Source organism: Ciconia boyciana, chromosome 2 (assembly GCF_034638445.1).
Source record: "Ciconia boyciana chromosome 2, ASM3463844v1, whole genome shotgun sequence".
Taxonomy (NCBI): domain Eukaryota; kingdom Metazoa; phylum Chordata; class Aves; order Ciconiiformes; family Ciconiidae; genus Ciconia; species Ciconia boyciana.
Window position 1 is genome coordinate 164,858,194 of NC_132935.1, and position 26,120 is coordinate 164,884,313.

General features: G+C 37.8%; 1 protein-coding gene across 4 annotated transcripts in view; it reads left to right on the top strand.

Annotated features, from left to right (window-relative positions):
* The window catches only part of ADCYAP1R1 (ADCYAP receptor type I), a 149,554-nt gene that overhangs the window by 104,480 nt on the left and 18,954 nt on the right, over nucleotides 1-26,120 (top strand). For 3 of the 4 annotated variants that reach the window (XM_072851560.1, XM_072851557.1, XM_072851558.1), the window contains exons 6-14: nucleotides 1,891-1,926; nucleotides 2,576-2,617; nucleotides 4,411-4,514; nucleotides 5,056-5,153; nucleotides 5,590-5,722; nucleotides 7,915-8,068; nucleotides 11,502-11,562; nucleotides 15,686-15,755; nucleotides 17,772-17,863. In XM_072851560.1, the coding sequence (XP_072707661.1) occupies nucleotides 1,891-1,926; nucleotides 2,576-2,617; nucleotides 4,411-4,514; nucleotides 5,056-5,153; nucleotides 5,590-5,722; nucleotides 7,915-8,068; nucleotides 11,502-11,562; nucleotides 15,686-15,755; nucleotides 17,772-17,863 (790 nt within the window). The remainder of the gene's footprint in view (nucleotides 1-1,890; nucleotides 1,927-2,575; nucleotides 2,618-4,410; nucleotides 4,515-5,055; nucleotides 5,154-5,589; nucleotides 5,723-7,914; nucleotides 8,069-11,501; nucleotides 11,563-15,685; nucleotides 15,756-17,771; nucleotides 17,864-26,120) is intronic. The other variant, XM_072851559.1, reaches the window with a different exon arrangement.

Below are 26,120 nucleotides of genomic sequence, written 5' to 3' on the forward strand. Positions count from 1 at the left end.
ACTAAAACTGGATTTTTATGAGTTCAAAAGTTTTTTGGAAGTTTTTTGCAGCTTCTTCTTACCCTGCTTCTGTGGGTCAGGCTCCTGAGTGAGGTCACCTTATGTAAGGAACCGGTTCCATTATGAGCTACTGATTTGAGTGGCAGCAGGCTATGAAAGGCACTATGAAAGACAGTGATCAAGGAACAGTGGCTTGCTCTTTGATAAATAATAAATAATAAAATAATAAAACCTTATAAAACCACAGGTAAAAATTCCCACAGGATATCCTAAAGTTGATTTTCTGAATTCAGATTTTAGCAACATAGCCATCTATATCTGAGCTATATCACTGTTAATAAACCTGGGTTTTGATAGGCTCAGGAGGGAAACAGGTCTGTCCAAAATATTCTGCAGAGGCATCCCTGTTATTCTGCCAGGAATCTGGAGTACAGCCATAGCACTTCTGCAGCATCTGGTAATTTAGTCTGATGCAGCAGGTTGAACGATCTTCACTGGAAAATGCTTGCTCAGGGCATTGGTGACTTCTCTTCAGAATTAATACACCTACCCAGTATTTGCAAACATCCAAGAATTCTCATATGTGAAATCTTGAAAGCAGCTGGAGTTGGGCAGCGAAGCCAGGAGACCAAGGATGTTCTCATCATGGCTTTCAGGGTTAACCCTCCGGAGTAACTGGTGGGTTGAATATGTAGGCTTGATGTTGAATACATCCATTCAAAGACACAGTACAGCCTACCTGATGTAGGCTCCCACCATCATCTTCACGCTAAATCCTCTGTTTTCTGTCTTAGAAGATCAAAAAGCACATCTGATTTATTTTACAGGAGAGAGAGAAATCAATGAATTTAAAATTATTACACAAAAAGAAATCTGAAAAATTATCAAATATAAAATGCATTTTATGCTGTGCTGAAAAGACTCTTTACTATTTTGTTTCCTTAGATGCTGTCTTTCTTCTTTCCCATAGGATCAAATTCAATTTTTGTTTGGATTTCACTTTTAATAAAAACCCTCTCGTCCAAATTGGCAAATGGCTTTTCCAATCCTCAGTTAAGATTTGAGCTTCTGTTCAGGGTTAAAGAAGAACAACCTGAAGCCCTGTGCTTACACCAGGGGATACAGAACTAAGCTAATCTAAACATTTAACCTGCTGTAGCGGTCAATGAAACACTGGAAACATTTTTTCTCTGGTCGGTGGGCCACTGACAGAGCTGTTTGCAGCCAGCTTTGCCAGGCTCCTCTGTGTGTCTCTGTGCATGATGCAGCAGCACCACTCGGTGGCTTAAGGCAGCTCCTCTTTATGCATCCCCCAGCACCGAGCTTGAGCCAAAATCCACTGAGGATTTGAGGAAGTCTGACTTCAGTGGAATTCGGGTTAAGTATTTAGTAGGGTGAGTGGGAGATTGGTTTGAGATAATCCCAACATTTTATTTCGAAGGACAAAAGAAAGGGAAAGGAAAATTTTTAACGCAAACTCAAACTTTTATGATTCCCCGTTGTAATGTTTTGTATTTTTAGTACACAAATCAGCATGGATTTAGGCACAATATTTTGGAAATGTGTGGGTCTTTCTTATTTCAGAACCCTCCCCCCCCCAAAAAAAAAAAAGAAAAAAAACAACCCACAGAAAAGCTTCCTCATCTCTTTTTCATATCCTTCCTAGAGTTTGATGAAACTCCATGATAACCAGAGATTTAACAATACAATGCAATCAACCATCATCTGAAAAGCACTTTCCACCCATAAATATGCAGTACTGATCTTGAAAAAAAGATTTAAACAAAATTTTCTCGCAGTTCTTCTCTGGGCACTGCTACATCCACTCCTTTTATAGGAAGCAAGCTATTATCAAGATCAAATTAATTATTTTTGTTCTTCTAATTTCAGGTTGGGAAGTAGATAACTTGGGGCAAACCCATGCAGGTAAGAACCAGTTGTGTTCACTACCTCCTACGTACCTCTGTTCTCAAAAATTGTACGTGGAACACATGATAATATCAGATTATTGAGAAGTTGTGTATCAACCATTATGATAATTAATATATGTAGTTCATTGTAACACTGTGATAAAAAGTGAAAGTACAAATCTGGTAAGTTTCTAGAAATCAATGTGATCTAACCTAAAATCCACAAAATTAAACTGTCTTACTTAAAACTGGTTAATTATTGTTTTTTGTCATTGGTGGATGAAAATAATTTTTCATTAATTCTGTGAGAACTGACCATACTTAAATATCTATGCATTACAAATGGAAATTTCTAAAGATTTAATAACTGACTTTTATATTTTTACAATAAAATTGGTCCTAATTTGATTGTATGCATTCTTAGCTATGTGCTTGTGGCTTGCAGTAGCGATTTTTAAATTTCATAGGTTCAGCTTTGATTTAAACTCAAAAGTAAGATTGTGTTTACTTCCTGAAAAGACAGAATCAAGTATTTATTGCCTTGGGCCTGATCCAAACAAATAAAAATCACTTGGATTCTGTTCACTGATTTCCGCAGAGACCAGTTTGGTTCCTAATAGAAAACACAATCAAAACCATTTCATACCAAATTTCCACTTTTATAGGTGATTATGACCTGCTGGAAAGCACAGCCCAGTCTCCCCTAGGTAAGAAACAGAACCATGGAATGTTTCTCTTTTTATTTTAACTCTGTTAAAAAGGAAGCTCCAAGCTTTTTCTCCTGCCATTTACGTATTATTTTCTAATCAGTTCTAATTACGGTGACACATTTTCTGGTGCATTACTTTTAGCAGCATTATGAAAATTTATTCCTCCACTATTGAGCCTTGCAATCTAGCAAGTATGTTGTTATAAATTATATCTACCTGCTTAACAGTAATTACTAAATGGTGTTAAGAAAAGTCAACACCATGATTCAGTGGTTATTTTCCACAGAAAACTAGGGATGAATGTGCAAGAGTAATTTACCAAAATTTGCCAAGTAATGCAATGTTCTTAAATGAATGCTGTGATTAAATAGATATATTCTGCCACATGAATGGCAAACAGATTCTCTAAAAATAAGGTCACTGCTGGTGTTATAAGCTACTTGAATAAACTGCTCTAAGAATGCGAAGCAGCACAACCTTAATAAAAAGAGAAAACCTTGGAAATTTCCATCAATTTTGGTCAAGGTACAACTCAAACTCCAAAAAAACTGTAATAGTTCAATAAATGGAAACTGTTCTATTGTACTGGAGAGGAGTAAGTGCAGCCAGCAGCCCAGCTCTAATTTTTCAACCAGGTCACTGAGCTCTGGCAAGAGTAATGGTGCTTAAAAAGAGCACCATGGGGGCTATCCCACCTTAGGCAGCCTCAGTAACAAAGTGAGTGGCAAGAGACACTTTCCTCTTCCACCCCCAGCTCTTGTTTCCCAACAAAGTTTTAAGCCTTTTGATTGTGTCAGTGAAAGCCATTTAGGAGCTAGTCCTTATATGTAAGATTAACCAAACAATTAGGGTAAAAAGAGAGAAAGAGAAAGGTTTTCTCTGAGACAGTTTTGAGCCTCCTTGCAAACACTTGCTTTAGAGTAAGGTTATAAACTGGGATTGGAGCAAATTATAGGCAGAGGAATGTGAGAAGCTCTGAAACAGGTTTGAAATTGTCAACTGAAGCCACACTGGGCATCTGGAGGTGTAAATGAACATATTGCTATGAAGACACAGACAGGGAAGAGATTCCCACTCCACCTTTCCTTTGTTTTCCTACAGACCCTTCTCACAAAGATACTCTCAGATCAGAGCCTAGGAAATCTAGAGCCTTGAAGATAAATCGGTGGGATACATGTTAGCTGACTGTAGGAGAACAATCCAGTTGCCTCACCATAGACATGTAATGGCTATTTTACATAACCTATAGTATCTTGCCTGGCTTCCAGCAGATGCTCCAAAAAATCCTGTCAGTCTTGTGTTTTCTTGCCAGTCCCATGCAGGTGCCTCAGATATAGATCACCTTAAATAGCACAAACTGACTACCTATAGTTAAGCACTGGACTTAACCTTAGCCATCTGAAGTGTGGATGTCTACATCAAAGCTGTATTCCCTAGATGCCTTTCAGGGTAAATGGAGAGAAATGGATATTTAGCTGACCCCTGGTTTAGGTACCCACTTGAGAATGAGACCTTTGGTGGCCTGGAGGCACTGACTATATTGGTTAAATCTTTTTTGCTCTCTGGTGGCCAGCTGTAGTAGTAGACATCCATAGGTGCCTATTGTAGAATTGGGTCATTAAAGATGTCATTAAACTTTGAAGATGCCATTAAAATCTTCTATGGATAGCGAGATAAATAGTACCCCCAGCAGTACTGTGGGGTTTTCTTTGGTCACGTACCAAGGGGAGGGAGGGTACATCCTGGGGTTTGCTTCAGCAATGTCACATTCCCAACTGTACTTGACATAGGGGACATCAGCAGAAATTGCACTGAAGATGGCTGGTCTGAACCTTTTCCTCATTATTATGATGCCTGTGGCTTTGATGAAAATGAAACAGAGTCCGATAACCAGGTGGGAATTAATCTTATAATTACAAACAAATGAAGGGGGGGAGCAGTAGGCTGCTTTTTGTCCAGCCTCTGGTCATGTTCTGATTTCAGGTGATTAGAGTGAAACAATCAGATATTTATGGGCATAAAAATGTGAGAAGCAAGATTTAAATCCTTCCTAGCCCTGTACTGAATATTTCCAGAATATGAGTGTTTACTCTTGATACAGCTGGTAACTTCTAGAAGCATGGGTTAGCCTCCAGTTCTTCCCCTATTGACTAAAGGATCCCTTAGCCAACTACTTTTTTTCTACGGATACATGCACAGTGGTCAAAGAAATACAGAGAGCCTTTGCTAGCTCACTGACAAATAAGCTTCACAATATGCAGACCCAAGGGTATGCCAGACATAGAGCAATGCTCTAATATACAGCGAGATCTCAGGGGATCAAGAGGAGAAAACAACCAGGCTGTTCAAGAAACAAATCCTGCCTATGCATTGAGAGGGTAAAGAAGATGTGACTGTAAATGAATCATTTAACCTTGTGTTGTTTGCCTCCCAAGGATTACTACTATCTATCTGTGAAGGCTCTGTACACAGTGGGATACAGCACTTCTCTTGTTTCCCTCACCACTGCCATGGTTATCCTGTGTCGTTTCAGGTGAGTCAGGACATGAGCAGTGAGCTGTTCAGTCACTGGAGGAAAGAGGCTGGAGCTCATCAGCCCAAAACAATGTTTAAGCTTTTATCCACCAGATGTAGAATAAGAGGGAGACGACCCTTTAACAGAGTTGTTCCCCCAGCTTGGACACACTCCAGTAGTCACATTTCGGCACACTGTAGATGCAACTGCAGAAGCTGTGGGTCTATTTTATGCAACTGCATGCTTATACAGAAAAATCCCCAAATCCTCTTCTTGGTCAGGTTTAGGGTCAGTATTATCCATACTCTTGACTTTCAGATGTTGCTATTCTTATCACCAAGGTCTAAGAGCTCTGGCCATGTGTGCAGATAGGCCTAGTGAGCTATTTCCATGAAAGAAAAGTCTTTTTTTTTTCTTTTTCTTCTTTTGCTCTCCCTTGCTCTTTCCTCTCTAGGAAGCTTCACTGCACTCGAAATTTTATCCACATGAACCTCTTTGTTTCATTCATCCTGCGTGCAATATCTGTATTCATTAAAGATGGGGTTCTTTATGCTGAACAGGATGGCAACCACTGTTTTATCTCAACGGTAAGTAAAACCAAAGCCAAAGCCTTTTCCTTTATTTTTTTTCAGTATGAGGTAATAAAAAATAATGAGGCAGGCAGCAGTCTGTTGGGTATCATAGGCTGAGAAGCTATTGGGAGAGAAGGTAATTGGTGGTAAGGTTCCCGCCAGGTTCACAACAAAACTGTGGATGGTATTGTCTCATGATGTCATCAGTGTGCAGCGGTCTGTCCTTTAGGACAAACCTATAAGTTTCGGTTTCTTACTCTACTCAGGTTGTTTCTCCCTTTCACAGATCTGCACAGTGATAAGTGGGATGAGAGTAGACACAAGCAGTTTCCTTCATCTGAAGGTGTGGTGTGGTTTTTCTCCAGAGCCTTAATTTTTCTGGAAGTCAGGCAAAGTCATGTGTAGAGAGGGTGACCATTCAGACATAGAAAATACCCCTGATGGTCACACTCTCAAAAAATCATTAGTATTAGCCACGTGTTTGTCTCTGAAGTCTGTGGTTTCATGCAAAGCAGTGTGTTTCATAGATGCACTTAGCTATATATTATATGTAAATCCCAATTCCTTACACATTTAAGGCTATTATTTGATTTGATAAATCAGCTCACCAGGTGTAATTATGACGGAATTACAGTGAGTTCCCAAACTGAGATCTTCTTTATCCATCCAGTTATGAGCTGAATTATTTATGAGTCACTTCCACAAGGGAAGTGCAGCTGTGCAGTTTCTTAGTCAGCCTTTTCTTTGTCATTGAAACTAGTTTTTGCTTTTAATTCTTCTGCATGATAAAGCTGAAGCCATGTTAGATCTGTACTTTGTTCACACCACTCTTCTAATAGTGGCATCTGCCTCTTTGTTTTGAAACACTTGAAGCATAAAAAACATTAAAATCAGCCATCTAATGACCAGATCTTCAGCCCTGGTAGAGCTTCCATGAAGAAACTCAAGATCTGATGGTTTAAACATATTGGTTGTAGATTTGTCCCAGAGGATGGAGTGCAAGTGGGAACCAGTCAAAATTGTCAGCCTCCCACTGCCCCAGGCAGGAGCTTCCAGTTTATACACTGATTCTGCTCTGATTTGTTGAAAAGTCCTACTTTTGTAGGACTAATGATGTCTCACTGGGATGCAACTCTGGAAAGACAAGTGTGTCCTACTCTCACAGAGTCAGGGTAGAGCTCGGTTTCCACCTAAGGCTTTTGTCATAGAATCATAGGATCATTTAGGTTGGAAAAGACCTTTAAGATCATCTAGTCCAACCGTTCACCTAGCACTGCAAAGTCCACCACTAAACCATGGCCCTAAGCACCACATCTACATGGCTTTTAAATAACTCCGGGGATGGTGACTCCACCACTTCCCTGGGCAGCCTGTTCCAATGCTTGATAACCCTTTCAGTGAAGAAATTTTTCCTAATATCCAACCTAAACCTCCTCTGGCGCAACTTGAGGCCATTTCCTTTTGTCCTATCACTTGTTACTTGGAAAAAAGACTGACAACCACCTCACTACAGCCTCCTTTCAAGTAGTTGTAGAGAGCGATAAGGTCTCCCCTCAGCCTCCGCTTCTCCAGACTAAACAATCCCAGTTTCTTCTTTTTTTTCTTTTTAACTTTGTCCACTACTTTTCACCCCAGTAAATGAATGAAAACTTCTATATTTTTTTACAGTAAATCACGCTGCTTTCTTTACACTTACACTTGCTTTCATTTTCTGTCCCTGAGTGACAACACCCACAAATGGCAAGGAAGTAAAATTCTCAGCTGCACACAGGAGGGTGCATCCTTTCTGATCCCACTCTCAGGTCTTTCCACAATATCCTGCCATTTCACATCCTTCCTTAGGTTTCTCAATACACAACTGGATTCTTTTCTTCTCTGCACTTAGTCCTTGGAAGGGGGCTTAAATCTAGCAATTAGCGTCCATTGACAATGTGAACTCCCACTAATGCAAGACGTTCTTGAGCTCTCTGCAGACGCTTGTCGACCACCTCCCACTGGTAAAATTGGCTACCTGCCCTTTCAAACTTAGCTCTCTAAGTGGCACCTCACATTCTTCTCATGCTTTTAAAACTTGACTATTAAAAGTGTATAATACCAGTCCCAGCTGTATGCCTTTCCACAGAGATTTGGAGAGGCTGAAAGCATTTTCTCTATCTGTTAGGCCGAAACAACATGGAAATAACTTTGTTTTTCTTGATTCTCTGCAGGTGGAATGCAAAGCAGTGATGGTGTTTTTTCACTACTGTGTCATGTCCAACTACTTCTGGCTTTTCATTGAGGGATTGTACCTTTTCACTTTATTGGTAGAAACCTTTTTCCCAGAGAGGAGATATTTCTACTGGTACACTATTATTGGCTGGGGTATGTGACATTTCTTGTCTAAAATGTGTCTCAGTGTGCAAGACGACTCCACGAACCATCTAATATTTCCACATACAGTTTCAAAGTATAGTTTTAGTCTTTGTAGAGAAGCACCAATGCAGACTGAACCGTGTTGTGCTTCTTTGTTTGAATAGAGTTGAACTGAAATCTGGAGGACACTACATCTCTTGCAGAGATGTAGCCCACAACTGAGAATTGCCTTCTACAGGATATGATCTTAATGCCAACTTCTTCAGCTTAATCAAATCTGCAATGCTAAGTCTAGTACATTTTCTGAGACTTCATTTGTGCCTTTCTTCCAGATAATAGCTAAATTAAAAATGTATCCAAAGCGTATCCACAGATGGTCATCCTACCTGGATGGGAAATGGAAACTTGCAATGGAAAGAAACAAGATTTGTTTCAGAAAGTCCAGTTGTACAATGATAATCAGTGTAATTATTTTTCATTCTGGCCTTCTGGAGAGAAATTGATTCCTGCAACATATTAATTCAAACAGTTCTTTGCTGACATTTTTGGGCAGAAGTCAGATGATGAATGCAGAACAATACTTTCATTTTATATGTACCCTAAGAAGGTTAAGCTCAATTTTTATACTTAAACAAACATACTTCTGAAATAATCTGGAAATAATCCTGTATATTTCTGTGTAAAATCTACAAACAAACCATATGTCATAAACTATTCTCCTCTGAAAAAAAACATTCCCATGTAACCTGAACCTTCAAGTAATCCACAGCTGGTGGGGTTTTTTTCCCTCCTGAGACAGCTGTATATACACAAAAATTCTCATCTCTTGGCAAAGACTCCCTACAATAGGAGCAAAAGTATACAGAAGAAAGAAGAGAACAAGTGATCAGAAATAACCTATGGCATAAAAAGGCTATTGGAAAAGGATGGCTATTGAAAAAGAAACTATTGGAAAAGGATGTTCAAAGTTCCCCTTGTACTATCCACAGATGTATAATCACATTATAGCTGAGATATAAGGCTGTTTTCAAAGAGAACTTGGGGGTTATGTACATGAAAATGTGACAATTATAAAAGAAAAGAATGTGTAAATCTTTGCAATCTGAACATAAATCAGAGGTTGGGTTCCTTTAATTACACAAATTTCATATCTGTAGGTTTGTATAAATGTAAGAATATTGCAACACAGCATATTAACTGACTTTTTTTTTTTAAATCAGTCTCTGTAATGAAAGATTCACTCTGTAATGCAACCTCAAAATATTTGGTCTTGAGTTGAATACCGTAAAAAATATCTAGCTGTTCAGTTTATAGATATCACTTCATATTCAAAGCAGTATCAATAATATCCATTAATAACACTAAGAGACTCTCCAAATGTGGATGGTTTTGGTTTTGTTTTGTTTTTTAAGTGCAATATTTTCTCAGCTCCTGCATATTTCAACTTGACTAGCAGTTCCCCTGACCTGGTAGGAGCAATTGGCATTTTGCAAGAACAGAAGCACTTCCAGACTCTGGGTGCAAGTCAAGTAGGGCAAAAGCAGCCCCTCAGCTCAGAGCTGATGGGGAGGGAGTTGCATTGAAACAGCAATAAACAAGAGCTCGGCATTTTGCAGCATCTGGATGTTTATCTGTTTCTTAAAATGTGCTGAGTACATCAGTGTCCTCATTTGATTAATGAGAACTACATATGGCTGTGTCGATCCAGACATTTTTTTCCTCTTAAATATGCAGTATGCTGGTAAGTTCTCCAGATAGACTGCTGTCTTCCTGAGATCTCTCCTAATACCTGCTCCTTAGGGCAGAAATACAGTCAGCAAGAATAGCTCTCTTCTCAGCCTTTGAGGCTTCTCTGTTTTCTAATGTTACTCAGAAGCTGAAAAGAAGGTGATGAAGATATATATATCTTTTGATGTAAAGAAAAGTAATGTGAGTGTATGTATATTCATATAGAAGATGGTTCAAAACTCCAAACTTATCTGAAACATGCTTTTTGAACTATATTTTTATGACACATTTAGTCTAATTCTGCCTTCCTGCCCATGTTTCAGACTTGGAACACTATTCATACCATCAAAATTTATATAATGCAAATCAGTGCAAACTAGATAGCACGTCAGCCCCATGATTGATATTTAAAGATTATTTTTATTATTGCGCATCTGTTAAGTGCACAAAGATCTCAATGTTTTCTAGGTATTCTCATGTGAGAAAAGCAGACTTCAATTTAAATTAAATATGCATGATTTCTTCTCCCCAAAGCCTGTCATTTTATTTCCCTTTATTATTTTCCTTTCAAATATTTCTGTGTGTGCTTTTTTAAAGGAGGAGGGCTTCATCAGTCATCTAGGTCTAACAGGGATATTTTTATTTCTGATAACAGGAATATGAGATTTGACAGAGACTCATTTAAGTGGATTCAGTCGAATGACTAATTAATGTGACATCAACACAGCCTTGCAAAATATATGAAACATAATTGTTCCTGTCAACTTATGACAGTCTCGTTCACCGCTGCAAGCTGGGGTTATCAAGGTCCTTGTTTTGTTTGCTTTTTAGAACTTTATTTTTCCAGTGGTGCCTGAATAGATATCTCTGGAGAGATCTTTCATAGTCAAAGATTTTATTTGCCATAAAATGTAGATCCAACTTACCCAGAGTTTTCTTGTAAGACTGCGTTATTTTATAAAAGTATTTCCACTGAAAAGCTGCACTTCAGTGTTTTCAGAAAGGAAAATAAATCCAGGTTTCTCAGTGGATTCTTACTGTTTTCATTTAATTTGTATTTTATATGCATTTTTTGAAGAGTAACGAAATGTCTGAAATAGATATGAAATTCTTGCTCCCAATATTCTCTTTTGGGAGCTTGGTTGCTTTATTTTTCATGAAAAAAAAAGAAACATTCCCATGAGTAATGGAATACTATCCTCTACTGATTTATTTTGGTTGAATAAATAAAGCAAAATCAGTTATTTACAAAATAACAGAGAAAATGCAATATATGCAAATCATTTAGAACAAAACCACATAAGAATACAAAGAATACAATAATCCCATTACAGCTCAACATCTGCCACTCTCCAATTATTGCATAATTACAGTAGCTCTAGACACGGAAGCTGATGTCACTGCTTTTATTTTGTACAGATTATGTTTTAATGTTCGTGCAACAAGATGCAGTACAAAAACTTTGAGCAATGACTTGAAACAACATCATTCTTTCCTGTTATCAGGTTTGCTTCTGCAATCCCACCAAGACTAACCCATCCTCCGACCGACATAGAGGTTTCTAGAGCTCTGAATTAATGTAATGAATTGCATTTTTTCATGCATGAGTGCTATTAGGAAATAAAACCTCAGTGGAAAGGTTGCAAAGAGTGCTCATTGCTGAGTACTAAATGTGACTAGACTGCTAATGATATCACCATCTTATCTTCTGCAGGTACCCCAACAATTTGTGTTACTGTCTGGGCAGTGCTGAGACTTCACTTTGATGATACTGGGTAGGTATCGCTGCGTGGGAAATCATTTCATGTGCATTCAGCACAATGGCAAGGTTGAAACAAATATAGTGATCAGAGGACATGACTACTTTCTCCTTCCATTTCTGACATTTATTTGTGTATGCAAGAAGTTCAGGTCCAATGTTCAACCTCTAGTGCTTTCCTGTTCAGCTGCATAAATAGGCATAGTTCCATGTTTATGTCCCTATTGCACTGGTGAATTCATGAAACAAGATGTAGGCATAATGGAATAATTTCAGAAGGAATTCAGGAGGGTAGATTCCAACCAACTGGTCTCTTTCTGTAGGGAAAAAACCCTGCAAATGATCCTGTGTCCTTTTCTAAAGGACCAGAAGAAAAGGCTGCTCCCAGAGATGGCCCTGCACATCTCAGTAGTCAGTAGATTGACTGGCCTGATAGAGCAGCAGACATAGCTGGTAGGAATGGACATGAATGTACACCTTGAAAATACAAACTTAGCAATGTTTTTTCATGATAGCTATGTTTGAAATTGGTGAAATGTTAGAAGTGCTAAGAATGAGGGAAACTGAAGTTGGACTAGATGATTGTTGTGGGTCTCTTCCCCCCACATCTCTTTCAATTGAAATAGTCTAATCTATTCTATTCTATTCTATTCTATTCTATTCTATTCTATTCTATTCTATTCTATTCTATTCTATTCTATTCTATTCTATTCTATTCTATTCTACTCTATTCTATTCTAAAATTTGGAAAATCCAGCAGTGGTCCTTTGAAAACCTTGATCTGAGTGAAAGGCGTCATTATGTACCCAAGTCCCATTTCTGAGAGATTTAGGCATATGTTTTAATTTTGCCTTATACTAGAGATATCTGGATCCAAAATTTGCCCAATACTCACTGTTCTGTCAGGTTTTCTTCATCCTTGTTCTTTCATGCGGTTTTTGGAAAGCACATAAAGCCCTTCCTCCACTGGGGATGCCAGTGCTTTGACCCAATGTTCTATTTTGACACTAAGACAAATTAAATCATTTATTTCCATGCAAAACAAACCAGAAACCCCTGTTGTGTCATTATTATGATTACAACACTGGTCCTAAATGCATTAATTTATCTTAGGAGTCGAAAGAGTCCTTGCATTTTGTGGGTAGGGGGAATGTCTCGCAGAAGGAAAAATAAGAAAAAAAAACAAAAAAAACTTTCATTTTTTTTAGTTAGAGAAGCTATTTAGCATGCAACACATTTAGACAGATTCTAGCTGAGCGTCTCAGTAGTTGCTTTTCAAAAATCAGCAAGCATTGTTCTGGGGGTGGGGGAGAAGCCAACATGAGCCTGAAAACATTGCAGAAATTACTGAACTGGGAAACCACAGTCACAAAGGCATGGACTAAAATACAGACTCTGAGTCTGAGTGTCCTCCTCTTGCTCCTTGTAAAACTAGCAGAGCTCCCTTGACTTCAGCTCCTGATTCACATCACTGTAAGTGACAGGTCTGTGGAGATGAATGCAACTGTCTGTTTATCCAGAGCTGTGCTACTGAATTAAATTGAGTTATTCCAGATGTACACCAGAGATGTAACAGAGATCAGACTCTGGCCTTTTCACATGGAAATCACATCCCTCCCCCATCCCACTGGCTCCCTTCCCTTCATCCATCCTGAAAAAGTCCTGTGTGTCTGACCTCCACTGTAGCAATGCATTTGAAAGAAATTAGGGAGCCTGTTTATGTAGTACAGCTTGTTGGGTGATATTACAGACTGTTCTGTTGTGCATTGCTTTTTTGTTCATCTGGTCATGTTCATCTGAGGAGAAGATGGTGTTTCTTCCACCACATCCATCCTATAGATGTCACAGGGACTGGACCAAAAAAGTCCTTGAAAAAACATTTGTGTGAGCTTGATCTGATTCGTTGTTGACATCTGCAAGGTAGATATTGGTAACTGGGCTTGCTGGGGACACATCCTGTAAAAGGACACAAATACGTCTAAGAAGAATAAGCATTTGTAGGGGATGAAGTATCACCCCAGAGTCCACATTTAAAATACATCAGTGTGGGAAAAAAACCCAACAACCTCCATGTGTCTATTTGTCCCAGCCAGAGTCCGGGATAATTAGCTGGGCTGTAGATGTCTTCAATATAGATGACAGGAACTAGAGCAGGTAGATTCTGTCCCCTGTAATTTCTCATTTCTACACAGACAAATTGCCATACATCAATGCCTGTTTGTACAGCCAGATTAATATTAGAATTTGTTCGGATTCTTCCAGCATTGATCAACTCACTAAAGACTTTCAGGGTAGATTTAATATGCATCTTAGAGAGGGTGAGCTCTGAAAATACCGGGTAATTTTCAGAAGAGGGCATCTAATTTATAAATGCATACAAAGAATTAAAAAAATAATTGGTGATTTTAGATGCTTTTTTTTTTTTGTGGTATACAATTGTTGATAATTGAAAAGAGCCTGATTTCCAGGCTGTGGGTGAGGAGGATTTCCCTCTGAACATTTGTCCCTTTCCAAATATTTTAAGTTGGGCAGCCAAAGTTAGGTAACTCAAAAATGTTACTTTGCATTTGAAAATCTCAGCCATCAGTCCCATAGATTTTGGAGGATTTTAATTTTCTAGGTTTTATAGACAGAGGCAAAAATATGTAATTTTGTGCAAATTTGACATCCCAGCTCTAAATTTTCTCTCTTCTCACCAGCTCTACCACACACCCCCTTATTGTTGGTTTTATGGGAATCCAGTAAAATATTGTTAAGGTGAAATATAATAAATATTGTTCAACTGAAAATATAAGTTCAACTCAAATTTCTAAACCAGACATCACTCATCTGCTTGGGATTTCTCTCATATGCACTTTGATGATGGAATTTTAGCTGTGACTCCTCACACTCACACTTGTATATAGCTTTGTTTAAAGATTTTCACTTTTCCCCCAGATGCTACCAGACTACCATTTAAATGACACAGAAGTTGCATTAAGCTCTCATAAGATCAGCAGTGTTTTATCGCTGTTTGCTCTTTCAAATTGTTTCTTGGCATCTGACAAATGCACCATGACAACCACTGCTGGGACTTTTGGCTGTTGTCCCAGTGGGAGGGAAACCCTCCTTCTCAGAACTGCAGGTACAAAGTAGATACTTTTCTGTGATTTTATGTTTTCCAGAGGGAAGCATGAGGGGAAGAAAGTGGAGACAAATAAAAGACATTTTTTAACTGACAATCAAATTCTTAATGACTTAAAGTAGTGTAGCGGGGGTGGTGTGGCAGGGGAAATAAGATTTTTTTCCATTATTATTGTTTTTCTAGCTTTAAAAATATATGTTAAAGTTAAAAACCCATATGTACATGGGTTCTGTAATTAGCTTCCTCAACAAATGAATGTCAAAATGCATCTATATGGAATAAACTTCAGCAGAATCCTTTGGTGAATCTGGAGGAAGATTTTAAATGTTGAGGTAGAAATGCCATTTTTTTTATGATCACTCACTCCCAACAGCTTAAAAAAGGAGCTGACCCCAACTGTTGTCCAGTACTTGAACCTTCTTAGATGAATCCTCGCTCCTTGGTAGGACTTGGAATCCAATGACTGGAAAATCATTCCTATATGTGAATACAACCAGTCTCAAGTATATCCTCATGTACTACATACATGTAAGAATCCTCATGTCAGGGTCAGGAACCAACATTCATATTTGTTTACCCTGGAAAAGTAACTGAGACATCAAACTTTGGAATAACCATCTCTTACCCTTCGAGGTTTCCCTGTCTTTTTTTCCCTTCTACTGAGATATTAGCTTAAAGGGACAATTTTGCAGTTGTATTGATTGTAGACACAGAAACATGCATAGAGGCATTTTCCAAAATGGCTAAATTGTTTAGTAAGAGGTACCATTGAAATTGCCACAAAAATATATCTTACTTTCAGATAAGTTGGGTAAAGGATGTAAAAGAAAGCTACAACAGGGACAGACTAAAGAACTAGTACCTTTGAACCCAAATAAAATAAATTAGCTACAAGACCAATCTCCCATTCTCTGCCCCCTTAAAAATCGTTGTAAGTGTATTAACTTCCTTGTTATATCTTTATCTTTCTCTTTCCTTCTCTTTCCCCACCCCATTCTTTCATTAACGACTCCAGCTGCTGGGACATGAATGACAATACTGCCTTGTGGTGGGTGATCAAGGGTCCTGTGGTTGGATCAATCATGGTAAGTAGCACTTGGAGGAGGTGTTTTCTCAACACTTCTGAGGGCAAATAACCAATGCAAATAGCTTCAAATGGCTTTACGAAGGATGCTGCATCTTCTGTGCTGGACTACTGGGCAGCTTGTCTGAATGTCCACCATTTGCCATCCACAATGCTAAGTAATTCCATTGTTATAAGGAAGGTTTAGTACAACTTAAATGATCATGCACTGCCTGCAAGCAAAGACTATGTAGACAAGGAGTTATTCAGTTGCTTAAACATAGATACCAAATGCCATAAGTAAGACTCTAGAGCATATTGAGCATTTGCCTGAGGCTGGCACATATGACGCAGGAGGTATGGGAATCCTGTGCCATTTGGGGTGGCAGCTGAAGGCCAAGTGGGACAACCCAGGGCATCTAAAACAATACTAGATGCCAGTGACTGGGAAACTGGACTATGTGTGTTGAACTGAATTCATTTCACAGCTACATTTATTTATCTAATACTAGCTTTATAATAGTATTGTGGACATAGTGCAAGATGTTCAATTGTCAACAAGGTATCGAAGCTCTCTTTAGTTGATGGGGGTCTTGGATTTGACTCAAATGATGCTAGATACCTGTGTATGGATGACTGAGAGGTTCTAAAGTACCCTGTTCGGGCTCCAGCTGCTGCCCCAAAAGAATATGGGAATTTTAATATGGTGTTGGGCTCCTCCAGTTAGGAAATTAAATTGAGCCCCTAGACAATATGGTTAGTGGCACCTGAAAAGCTGTTTGTCTTACCACGTGTAGGTGTCTAATTCTAGACATGCTAAGTTGCTCTCCATACTCCAGTGACAGCACTGGCCAGGTCTTCATTGACTGTTGTGGGAATTTAGACATCCAGCTCACAGGTGGCTATCTACATGTAGGTGTTTTCATCAGGTTTAGTGCTTCTCCTTTTAAGTATTTGGACAGCTCTCTAAAGTACAGTAACCTTCAGACACATTAAAGGTAATTCAGCTAATAACACTGAAGGGTATTGAGATGGATAGGGTCCAATGGTCTGGGGTTTTTGTGATACCGATGTATGTGAATTTCCATGCTTTACAGACATATTCTGTGAAGGATCACATTTTGGCTTTGGGGAATGGGTTATACCTGGCTTCTATTCAGGGCATTAAAGATTCAAGCAACTAGCAAGGGATGACTGGGCTTCTCCATTCATTTGTAGTCCTCAGATCAGATAGAAAATACTTCTGAAAGAGATGCTCACATCTAGTTCAAGTTCTTGGTCTCCTTACAGGATTAAAAGATTGCATAAGAGACCAACTTAAATTTTCCAGTGTTTTCTTCTGGTGTTAATATGAAGCCAAAGCATCAAAATAAACAGATTTAATTAATCACCAAATTTTTAAAAATATATCTGTAACGACATAATTCTACAAAAGAGAAGGTGCCCAGTATGACATGAAACTAAAAGACATGAAGAAGAACATTAAACATGCCCACACACACATGCACTCCTCCCCTCCCAAAAACATTAGACGTCATCTCATCTTGGGACAGATTCAGCCAAGCAGAGGGAAAGTGACACAACTTTGGATTTCCAGGAAAGGGGAGACACTAAATTGTGACTGATTAATGATGTTAAACTGAGAAATGCCTTAGTTCAGAGTATGGGAGATAAAGATGCTTTTACTGTTGAGATCTTTGATATATGGTTTTGATGTGCTGGGATCTTTCTTTTTATTCTTTTCACTGTTTGATAATGAAAATGTTGAAATCTTTTTGCTTATGTTTGTCTTATCTGGTGCTTGGGACTGAAGAAATTCCGCCTTACTTTAGCTGCTGCAAGGGGGATATTTTTGCCTGGAAAAGGGGCGATAAGATGCTTGTAAACTTATCCCATTACTCCTGATCGTATAAAACTTCTAGACTGCAGTTTGGAGTAGAATAAGGCAATGGAGCGAGCAAGTCACTGGGAATGTCTCATTCTCATATTTGAAAAAAATATATCATTGTCATCATTTTTTCCTTTCTTTTTCCCCTAGATAAACTTTGTGCTTTTTATTGGCATAATTGTGATACTTGTGCAGAAACTCCAGTCACCAGATATCGGGGGCAATGAATCCAGCATTTACTTGTAAGTACAAATAAAGCAGTAATCAATTTCGATTTCTAATATACACATAGGAAAAAGACAAAGTCAAAAAGACTCCTCAGCTGAAGTAATGTGATTTTGAAAAAGAGTCACAGGATCTATTAAATTTATTTGATTGATTTTGACTTTTTTTTAAATCCAAAAGCCACTAAAGTGCATTTTAATGCCAGCTTTCACCTTTCTTTAAAAAGCCTAGAAAAAAACCCATAAATACAAGATTTAAAAAACCCCCCAAACTTCTTTAGAGGTCAGTTATCTGGAAATTAACATACTGACCAGGCATAAATATTATTATACTCATGGGACAGTCTGCTGTGCTTCATACGTTCTGGGGATATGGTCCAAAGCTCATTGAAAGCAATGAGATTTGGCAAAAAGAATTCACTAACTTTGGACTGAATTCTAATTTAGGAAGATCTCCTAAAGTTGCCTATGTTCCTGTTTCTGGTAACTTTGAATGCATTCAACTTAAGCCAAACAATTCCCCCACACAGCTAGAATTGCTTAAAAATGCACAACAAATCCTAAAATTTTCCTTTAGAAGTTTTAAAACTTTCTTTGTGGTTTACATTTTTTTAAAGCCGTCATCCTTTTTGTTAATTTCCACCTCATTAGAGGACAGAGACTGGCCATTTGAGATGGTCATCATTTCCATTTTGAGTGCATGCAGTCATTCTCCGTATAAAAATTATATAATAATTTTGAATAACTAGGATATGTGGCAGCACATTTGGTGTTTTTTTGGCTTTTCAGCCTAAACACCACGCATATTTGCTTTGCAATTTTTTGTGAGCTCTAGTGATTTCTAGCACTCATAAACATAGGTAAGACTATTTGATTTAACACTGGATTCCTGGTGAAAAAAGGCAAGTCATGCAAACCTTAAATAAAAATAAAAGATGTCAGGGTAAAGTAGGAGATCTTTATTTTGTAGTACTATTTTAAAAAATTATCCAGGGATCAGTTTCACCCTAAGTAGCCACACTTATAATATAATGATGTAATCCATCTAAATGATAATTTTCAGGGAAAAATATGTCCTCCAGCTGCCTATTTTTCTTCTCTTCTTTCCTATTGTCTTATTTACATTTACATGAAATGGTAATATTTTATGCCTCGCTTTTTCATCTCTGTAGTCAGCCATCCACTTATTGAAAGTACTGCCCTTGAAGTTTGCTTTAAACTGTGTTTCCACAGACAAAAATAATGCTTTAAATTCATTCTGAAGGTGGATATTTCTCAGAATTAAAACTCAGGAGAAAGTGTAGTGAACAGGTTAACTGTATGCATGGTTTGCCTAGGGCTTGCATGAAGACTTCCAGTGTATGTACTGCTGGGAAGTCATCCACTGAATCTTAGATTGTAATTAGCACCCAAGATGTGCAGAGCTAGTTCTGATTATGACCTGCTAAGTGCATGTTTGGTGTCTGCTGCACATCTCTCACATATGAAGCAAAGCATGCCATAGACTGCAGTGATTTAACTAGACTATAAAACATCCTTGTCATTTTTGATCAATATGGTGACTGGGTTTTACTGATATTTTTCCTATGTGTATAGTTAGCCACCAAAGCCAAGAGAAAACATCATATTTTCTGTTTCATTCGCTGCCATTATTTTTCATATTTTTTTGCAACTTTATAAATGGGTGTGTATAAATTGATCTTGCATTTATATACGTGTTACGAAGTGGAGTGTTGTTTATCCAAACAGATTCGACAACAGAAAAGTCACACAGAAATGATAAAAAGAAATGAAATGAATGCAGATATACACCAGGCATACTCAATATTTGTGCACACATATCCTGTAAAAAGAGAGCTGTTCTAATGAAGAAAAAAGATAGATCATAGTATGGTTATGTCACCATATTGAGATCTCTGTGGCATTTAGACTGTGGTCCATATTAAGCATGTCCTATTTTGCTGTCTCAAATTATTAAGTGTCATTCCATCAGACCAAATTCTCCATACAGATCTTTATTCCACAACATGGTTAAGTATTTTGCCTTTAGTACATGAGACAGATCAGTTGTGGTCAAGGAAGGATGTTCAGCCTGTTTCTGAAGGTAATATCACATTATATCTCCAGTAGTGATTGAGATTTACTTTGGTATCAATCTTCCACTCTTTGGAATAACCATTGAGCCAGGACTTCCATCATCAAAAAAGAAAATAAAAGACCCCACAAAAATTTGGCTTTTTATTTTGGGTAGGATTTATTTTCTTCTTATGTGTATGGTACATGTTTATGTTCAGGCCCTTTTAATGATTATTTTTGTTAGGAAAATCTGCCTCCTGTTCTATTTTATAGACACTATGGTCATGGTTCTACAAATCACTTAAGCCTGTATTTGGTTTCAAAAGCCTTGGGTATGTGCTCAAATTCAAAGATTAATTATATATTGTTACCACTGTGTACTCATTATTAAAAATTCCCACTACTGAAGTTAGCTGCGAGCTATGACAGGAACACAACAGAAGAGTGCCCTACTGGGGAACTAATGCTTAATTAATACAGTGTAGCCACTAGAAATCGTAAGACTTGATTTAAAAAAACCCCAAACAATAATTTGTATAATTTTCAGCACAATAATGAGTGCTTTATCCCCATAAAAAATCAGACTTTCTCTCTAAATAACCTTTCTGATGATCATTATATGCAATAGCCTTTGCCTTCAGGCTGACAAAAACTTGGAAACATGTAGCTAATTCCTAACAATTTTCTGAAGTAGTAAAATGCTTTAGTGATTGAAAACTTCCATTTTATCAACTTGTATGTTCAGTCATTCATTACCAGTCTCATGCCTAATAGATCTTTCTTCACACATTTAATTCCCCCTCAAAGCTGCCTGCATGCTGCTGATCCCATTTCAGACTGAACAGCTCAAAACATGTCAGATTCTGAGAGAACAATAACTCCATCCTTCTTTTACTGATGTTTTAGATAGAATCTCCTCCTTATGGCTGAAATGATTGGGGGCTAGATTCATCAAAAATGTCTAAGCAGCTGAGTTAGGAATTAAAAAGGAAATAGAAGCCACCCCTTTTAATGTCCATTTTAATTTTATGATTTTTGGTTGTTTTTTTTTTTTTTCTGAGAACCTTAAGCAGCTTTCATACTTCCTCCCAGTAGTCATCATAATCATTATTTATTTTTTAATGTTAGGAGTGAACTGCCAAAGGCATAAAAAAGACATGACTTTGTTTCTTGAACCATGTTCCAGTTTCAGTTAATCTTGTGTCAGTCCTGAATAATTCCACCAAATTAAGCATCAAACCAAATCAAGTCCAGTAATACAAATTCAATAGATTTCTATCGGAGTGAGAGGTTCTGAGATCCTCAGGTGCTGGGGAAGCACATAAAGTGATATTGATTGTATTTCTAGTGTAATTAAGACAACTATCTGCATAGTTCAGAGGTTTCTTGCCCCATCTAGTGAATGAATTGCATAAAAAATTGTAATGTGCCATGGTCATGGACATGATATACTTAATCCTCTAGTACAAATGACAGTATCTTGTATTTGTACCTGTATATTCAATCCAGTTACATTTTACTTAACGTGCATTGAAACAGAAAGCACTGCCTGATTTTTAGCAATCTCCAAATCGCACAGTTTGTAAATATTTTGAAGAAGTAGTAGGTTATTTAGGGACATTGTTACACCATATGCTGAAAGCCAAGTAGCATCACATCAGAAGTCCATGAATCCAATGTGGACTCACAGTTCTGGGGACTGGAAACACATATTCACAACCCTACTATGGCTGGCTCAGCACGCAGTGCGTCACATCAGACCCACATTATTTGCATGGTTTTTCATGCATCAGTCCATTGTCTGGAATTTTAGGGAAGGGTTAATAAATCAATCTGGCAAGATCTCACTGTTTTTCCCATGAGAAATCCAGCCAATAATGTGTAACATGGTATGTTAGAATCTGCTTTCAGGCATCCTGGTTTTGGTCAAGTTGTTGTAGAGAGAGTACATTCACCCCCCAAAAAAGCCATATTCCCATAGAAATGCTTACACAAAGCTTAAATCCACGCTATTATTTTCATGAGCATTGTTGCATTGCTGAAAGAGTCATTATAGACAGAAGATCATCTAACAGTATCACTACCATAAACCACTACAGTATTTAAGTAGGTATGCATGATGTAGATGCATGCTGGAATAACCCGTAAGGTTAAAAAGGCCCACACATTTCCATCAAGTCTTTGCTTATTCATTCATTTTCGAGGATCAAACACATTTAACTGAAAAAGCTTCTTTTTTTATTTTTTATTTCCAGTTTATCATGAATAGTATAATTTGGGAGGGGGAAGCTTGTTTCTGCTTTTGCTTTAACAGATTCTTCATAAATTTTGTATCACATGTTGAAAACTCAATGAAAAGAAAATAAACCCCACATATGTCTAGCTAATTCAGGTCTACATCATTCCTCCAATCAGCATCTTGCTGGAAAGAAAGGAGAAACATGGCATATATCATAGGTAGGTATGATTTTACATATGGTGCAAACTAGAGGGTTAGGGCAGCAGAAGCAATGTTGTAACGCAAATGTTTTGGTAAACAACACTCCTCTACAGTTCACATACAAAGTCACTGGACACTCAATGATTCATTCTGCTACTGCTTTGTCTTGCTGCAAGTGCTCAGACTGCCAGCATTAATTATTGACAGGGTCTTCATGCCAAAAGTCTCATTTTTGACAAGAAAATGGCAGATGTTTGATGAACGGTATATTCTTTAGCATGGCACTTCAATTTCTTAACCCCAGGTACTATCAGTTGAGTGCTGGAATGCCCACTAACACAGCAATGAAAGGAACTCGTGTCCCTGGGCTAATCCTTTTCTATCACAAGAAAATACAATGGAAAACATAGGCGATGATCATTTGGTGTCAGTGCATGATCAGCAAGGACCTAGTTCTCATTTCTAAGAAATGCTAGGAGAATAGATGTTTGCTACTTTGATTGACACTGATTCTTGATGGATTTATTTAATGCTCTAGAGAAAATGTTCTCATTTACAACTATTATACTTTTCATTTATATTTCCCAAGACAAATCATTATTTTGGGTCTTGGTTTAAGGGTTTTTTGGTTTCTGTTTGAGGTTTGGGGTTTTTTTTGGGGGGGTAATTTGTGTCAAATCTTTTCAGGTAGGGATTGGAAAAAAATTGAGTGTACTCCTTAGGAATGTAAGTTCATGTAGGCTATGTACGATAATTAGCAAGAATATAATTACACAGGGATTTATTTATTTTCAGATAAAGTAATTGAAAACCCTGTTCTGCTTTGATTACCTATCTACAGATTTTCTGTGGTCTCAACTACTGTGAAATCAAACAGCACAGAATATTTAGTGTGTTTATAATGTTCCTGTGAGCTGTTATTCCTGTTGAACAGCTGAGGGTATGATGCACAAAGGGGGCTACTCAAAATACCCCCCAGTGCCTGTGGCAGGTAGAAGAGCATGAACATACATCTTTGGTTGTCAAATCTAGCTTCCTAACCTAAACGCTGTCCTTTCATCTGGTATGCATCTTTTACATTCTTACAGTGATGATGGGATCAGACCTAAAACTATGTCTACCTTGAAAGTGATTTTGTTATTTTGTGGGCCACTTGCCAGAGTGATATTCCAGAAGAGCAAATCAGTATTTTTAAAGGAAATTCTATCTATTTCCAATGATATATAAGCATTTTACTGGAGCTTTGACAGGCTCTGATTTTGAAATCATTGATCACAAAACTTGTTACTTGTGGTTACAAGATCATCTGTGATGAATGCAATCTTAAAAAGTGCTCTGCTTCTGTTATTTTTAAATCCTTAGAAGGTGGTTAGAGTGCAAGTCCATTGTGCCTTGGCCTGCACAGGTGATGTCTGTATGATGGAGGCTGACTCTTGTTATTTTCTATTTTGAAGTAGTAAGGAAAATAGGATGACTTTGTCTTTAAACACTATTTGTGCACATTGCTGTAAGGTATTTTTTATGGGCATTTTTATGGTTTCAATGTTTACGGACAGAGGAAAGGATACAACACTGATTTATGTAGTTGATGAACTAGCTGACTTTTGAAACCTGCCTAAGTTTCATGCTTAACAATTCTCTAATAGCGACTTTAAATTTTCACTTGACTCCATGCTCTGTGGCAGCCTTAGAGAACGAGATTGTGTCCTAAATGAGCAAAGCACAGACTTTTTTTCCCCATCTGTTACAAGAGTAAGCCAGAACTGGAAAAGTGTGTGTTTGCATTAAAAGAGAAGCCACTAATAGATGGTCCTTCTCTAGAAAGATCAAGGAGGTGTGCAGGTTGGTGAGGAAGAGAACAATGCCATGTTATATTCAACAGTGTGGTTCTCTTTATAGAAATGTTCCTTCCATTTTTTTAAGAAGAAACAGTAATGCAAAGCTTGATGGACTCTCAACAGTTCTATCAAGGGTTGGATTAACCCTAACAGCCCTGTTTCTGAGGTGATTTAGGCACAAAAAAACGTTAAATAGTGTCTTATAAATTCCAATTGAAATGTTAGTAGCATATATCTGGTTATTTCAGATGTAAACATCTTTGAAAGCCAGTACCTAAAACACCATGGCTTGATTGCCATAACTGGTATGGAACAGCTCTCATAACATCTGAATGCTCAACCCAGCATGATTTTTATATAAGTGTTTGCATCTGTGCTTGTGTACCTGTGTAAACATAGCTCTTTTCCTACACATATACTGTCTGAAATGCCATATATATATATAAAATTGTTCCAGCATTGCTTTTTAAAAGACCACAAATACTTTAGCAATGTGCACAATATAAAGCTTCTTAGTTTAATGTGAAACTGACTACACTTAACTAAATTCTCTGTGATATTATGACTTTTGCCACACATTCAGGTTCACTGATTAGCAAAAATGAGGTACCCTTCCTAAAGAAAATGGGGTACAGACCTCAAATGTGTTTCTAAAGTTACTGCACTTCATCAAAGTGAATAATTTAATTTTGATCCGTATTGATAAACTTCAGTTGTCAGGGGGATCAGCAGGACAGAGAACGTCCAGTGCCTAAGGCCATGCATCTTTACAAATTACCCATGGATTTGGGTGCAGTGTTGTATCCTTTATCAGGGTAGCTTACTTACTGGGAAAGATAATGGTTTTGGAGATTCAGATAATTTTTCAGAAACCTCAAATTGAGAGCTAACTTGGGAGCATCCAAATTAGACCATTCTGTCTGTTTTCCCTTCGCCTCCCACATTGCTCATAGCTAAGTTTGTTGTTTTGAATGCATTGTTAGGCTGAAAGGGATAGATCTGGAATTTTATTTGTCCCCAAATCAGTTTGCACCTTTGTTTCTTTGAATCGGTTACTTAGTATAAAGATAAACGTGGAGTTGAAGCAACTGGTCATGCAGCAGTTGTTGCGAGACTGCAGACAATGGGGAATAATTCTGACATCTCTGATCTTGAACGTGCTTTCAACTTACATCAAAGCTTGATGCACACCAGCATCCATGGTCTTCCATTTACTTTTTGCTGCCATTCACATTTTTGCCTCTACCATATGAGAACAAAAGGAGTTTAATTTCCCCTCAGTGTCTCTGCTTCTCCTTGCCATTGATTTCTTGTGTCTCACTTCAGCAACTAACATGCTTCACATCTAGTGGTTTTAGTTTTACATCTGAAGAATTATTAGGATGTACTCCAAGCAAGTACATAGTCCTTAGACCCTGAGGTATGGAAGGGGCAAGAAAGATGGTGCTGTCCCAGTGCGGAATGTTTTTTGATCTGGAAGGGTGAACTTCTCATGAGGCTCTTGTAACCAATACTGTGCATAAAAGGAACTATGTGGTGCAAACTGGGTAATTGGTTAATTGACCAGGAACAAATTCTTCCTGCCTTGGAGAGTACAAGTACACACTCCAAGGCCACCAGGTTACAATGGTTTAATACTGAATTAAGTCTCAATGAAGGTGGTTTAAACAAATGTATACTACCTCAAGACTGGACCAATCCAAAGTTGTGCATATGGTTCACATCATAGTCTTAGCACTTCATTTGCTGTGCATCTATATCACTACTGAGAGATTTCCAAACTGTAATTCCTCTTATATATTTCCAATGAAAACACTGGAGCTGTTCAGTTGATTAAATGTCTGCAAGCCCAGGCCTCTTCAACAAAGGCAGCATTCTCTTTTTTCATTAAGGAGGGTTATAGAGATGGGTTGAAACTTGG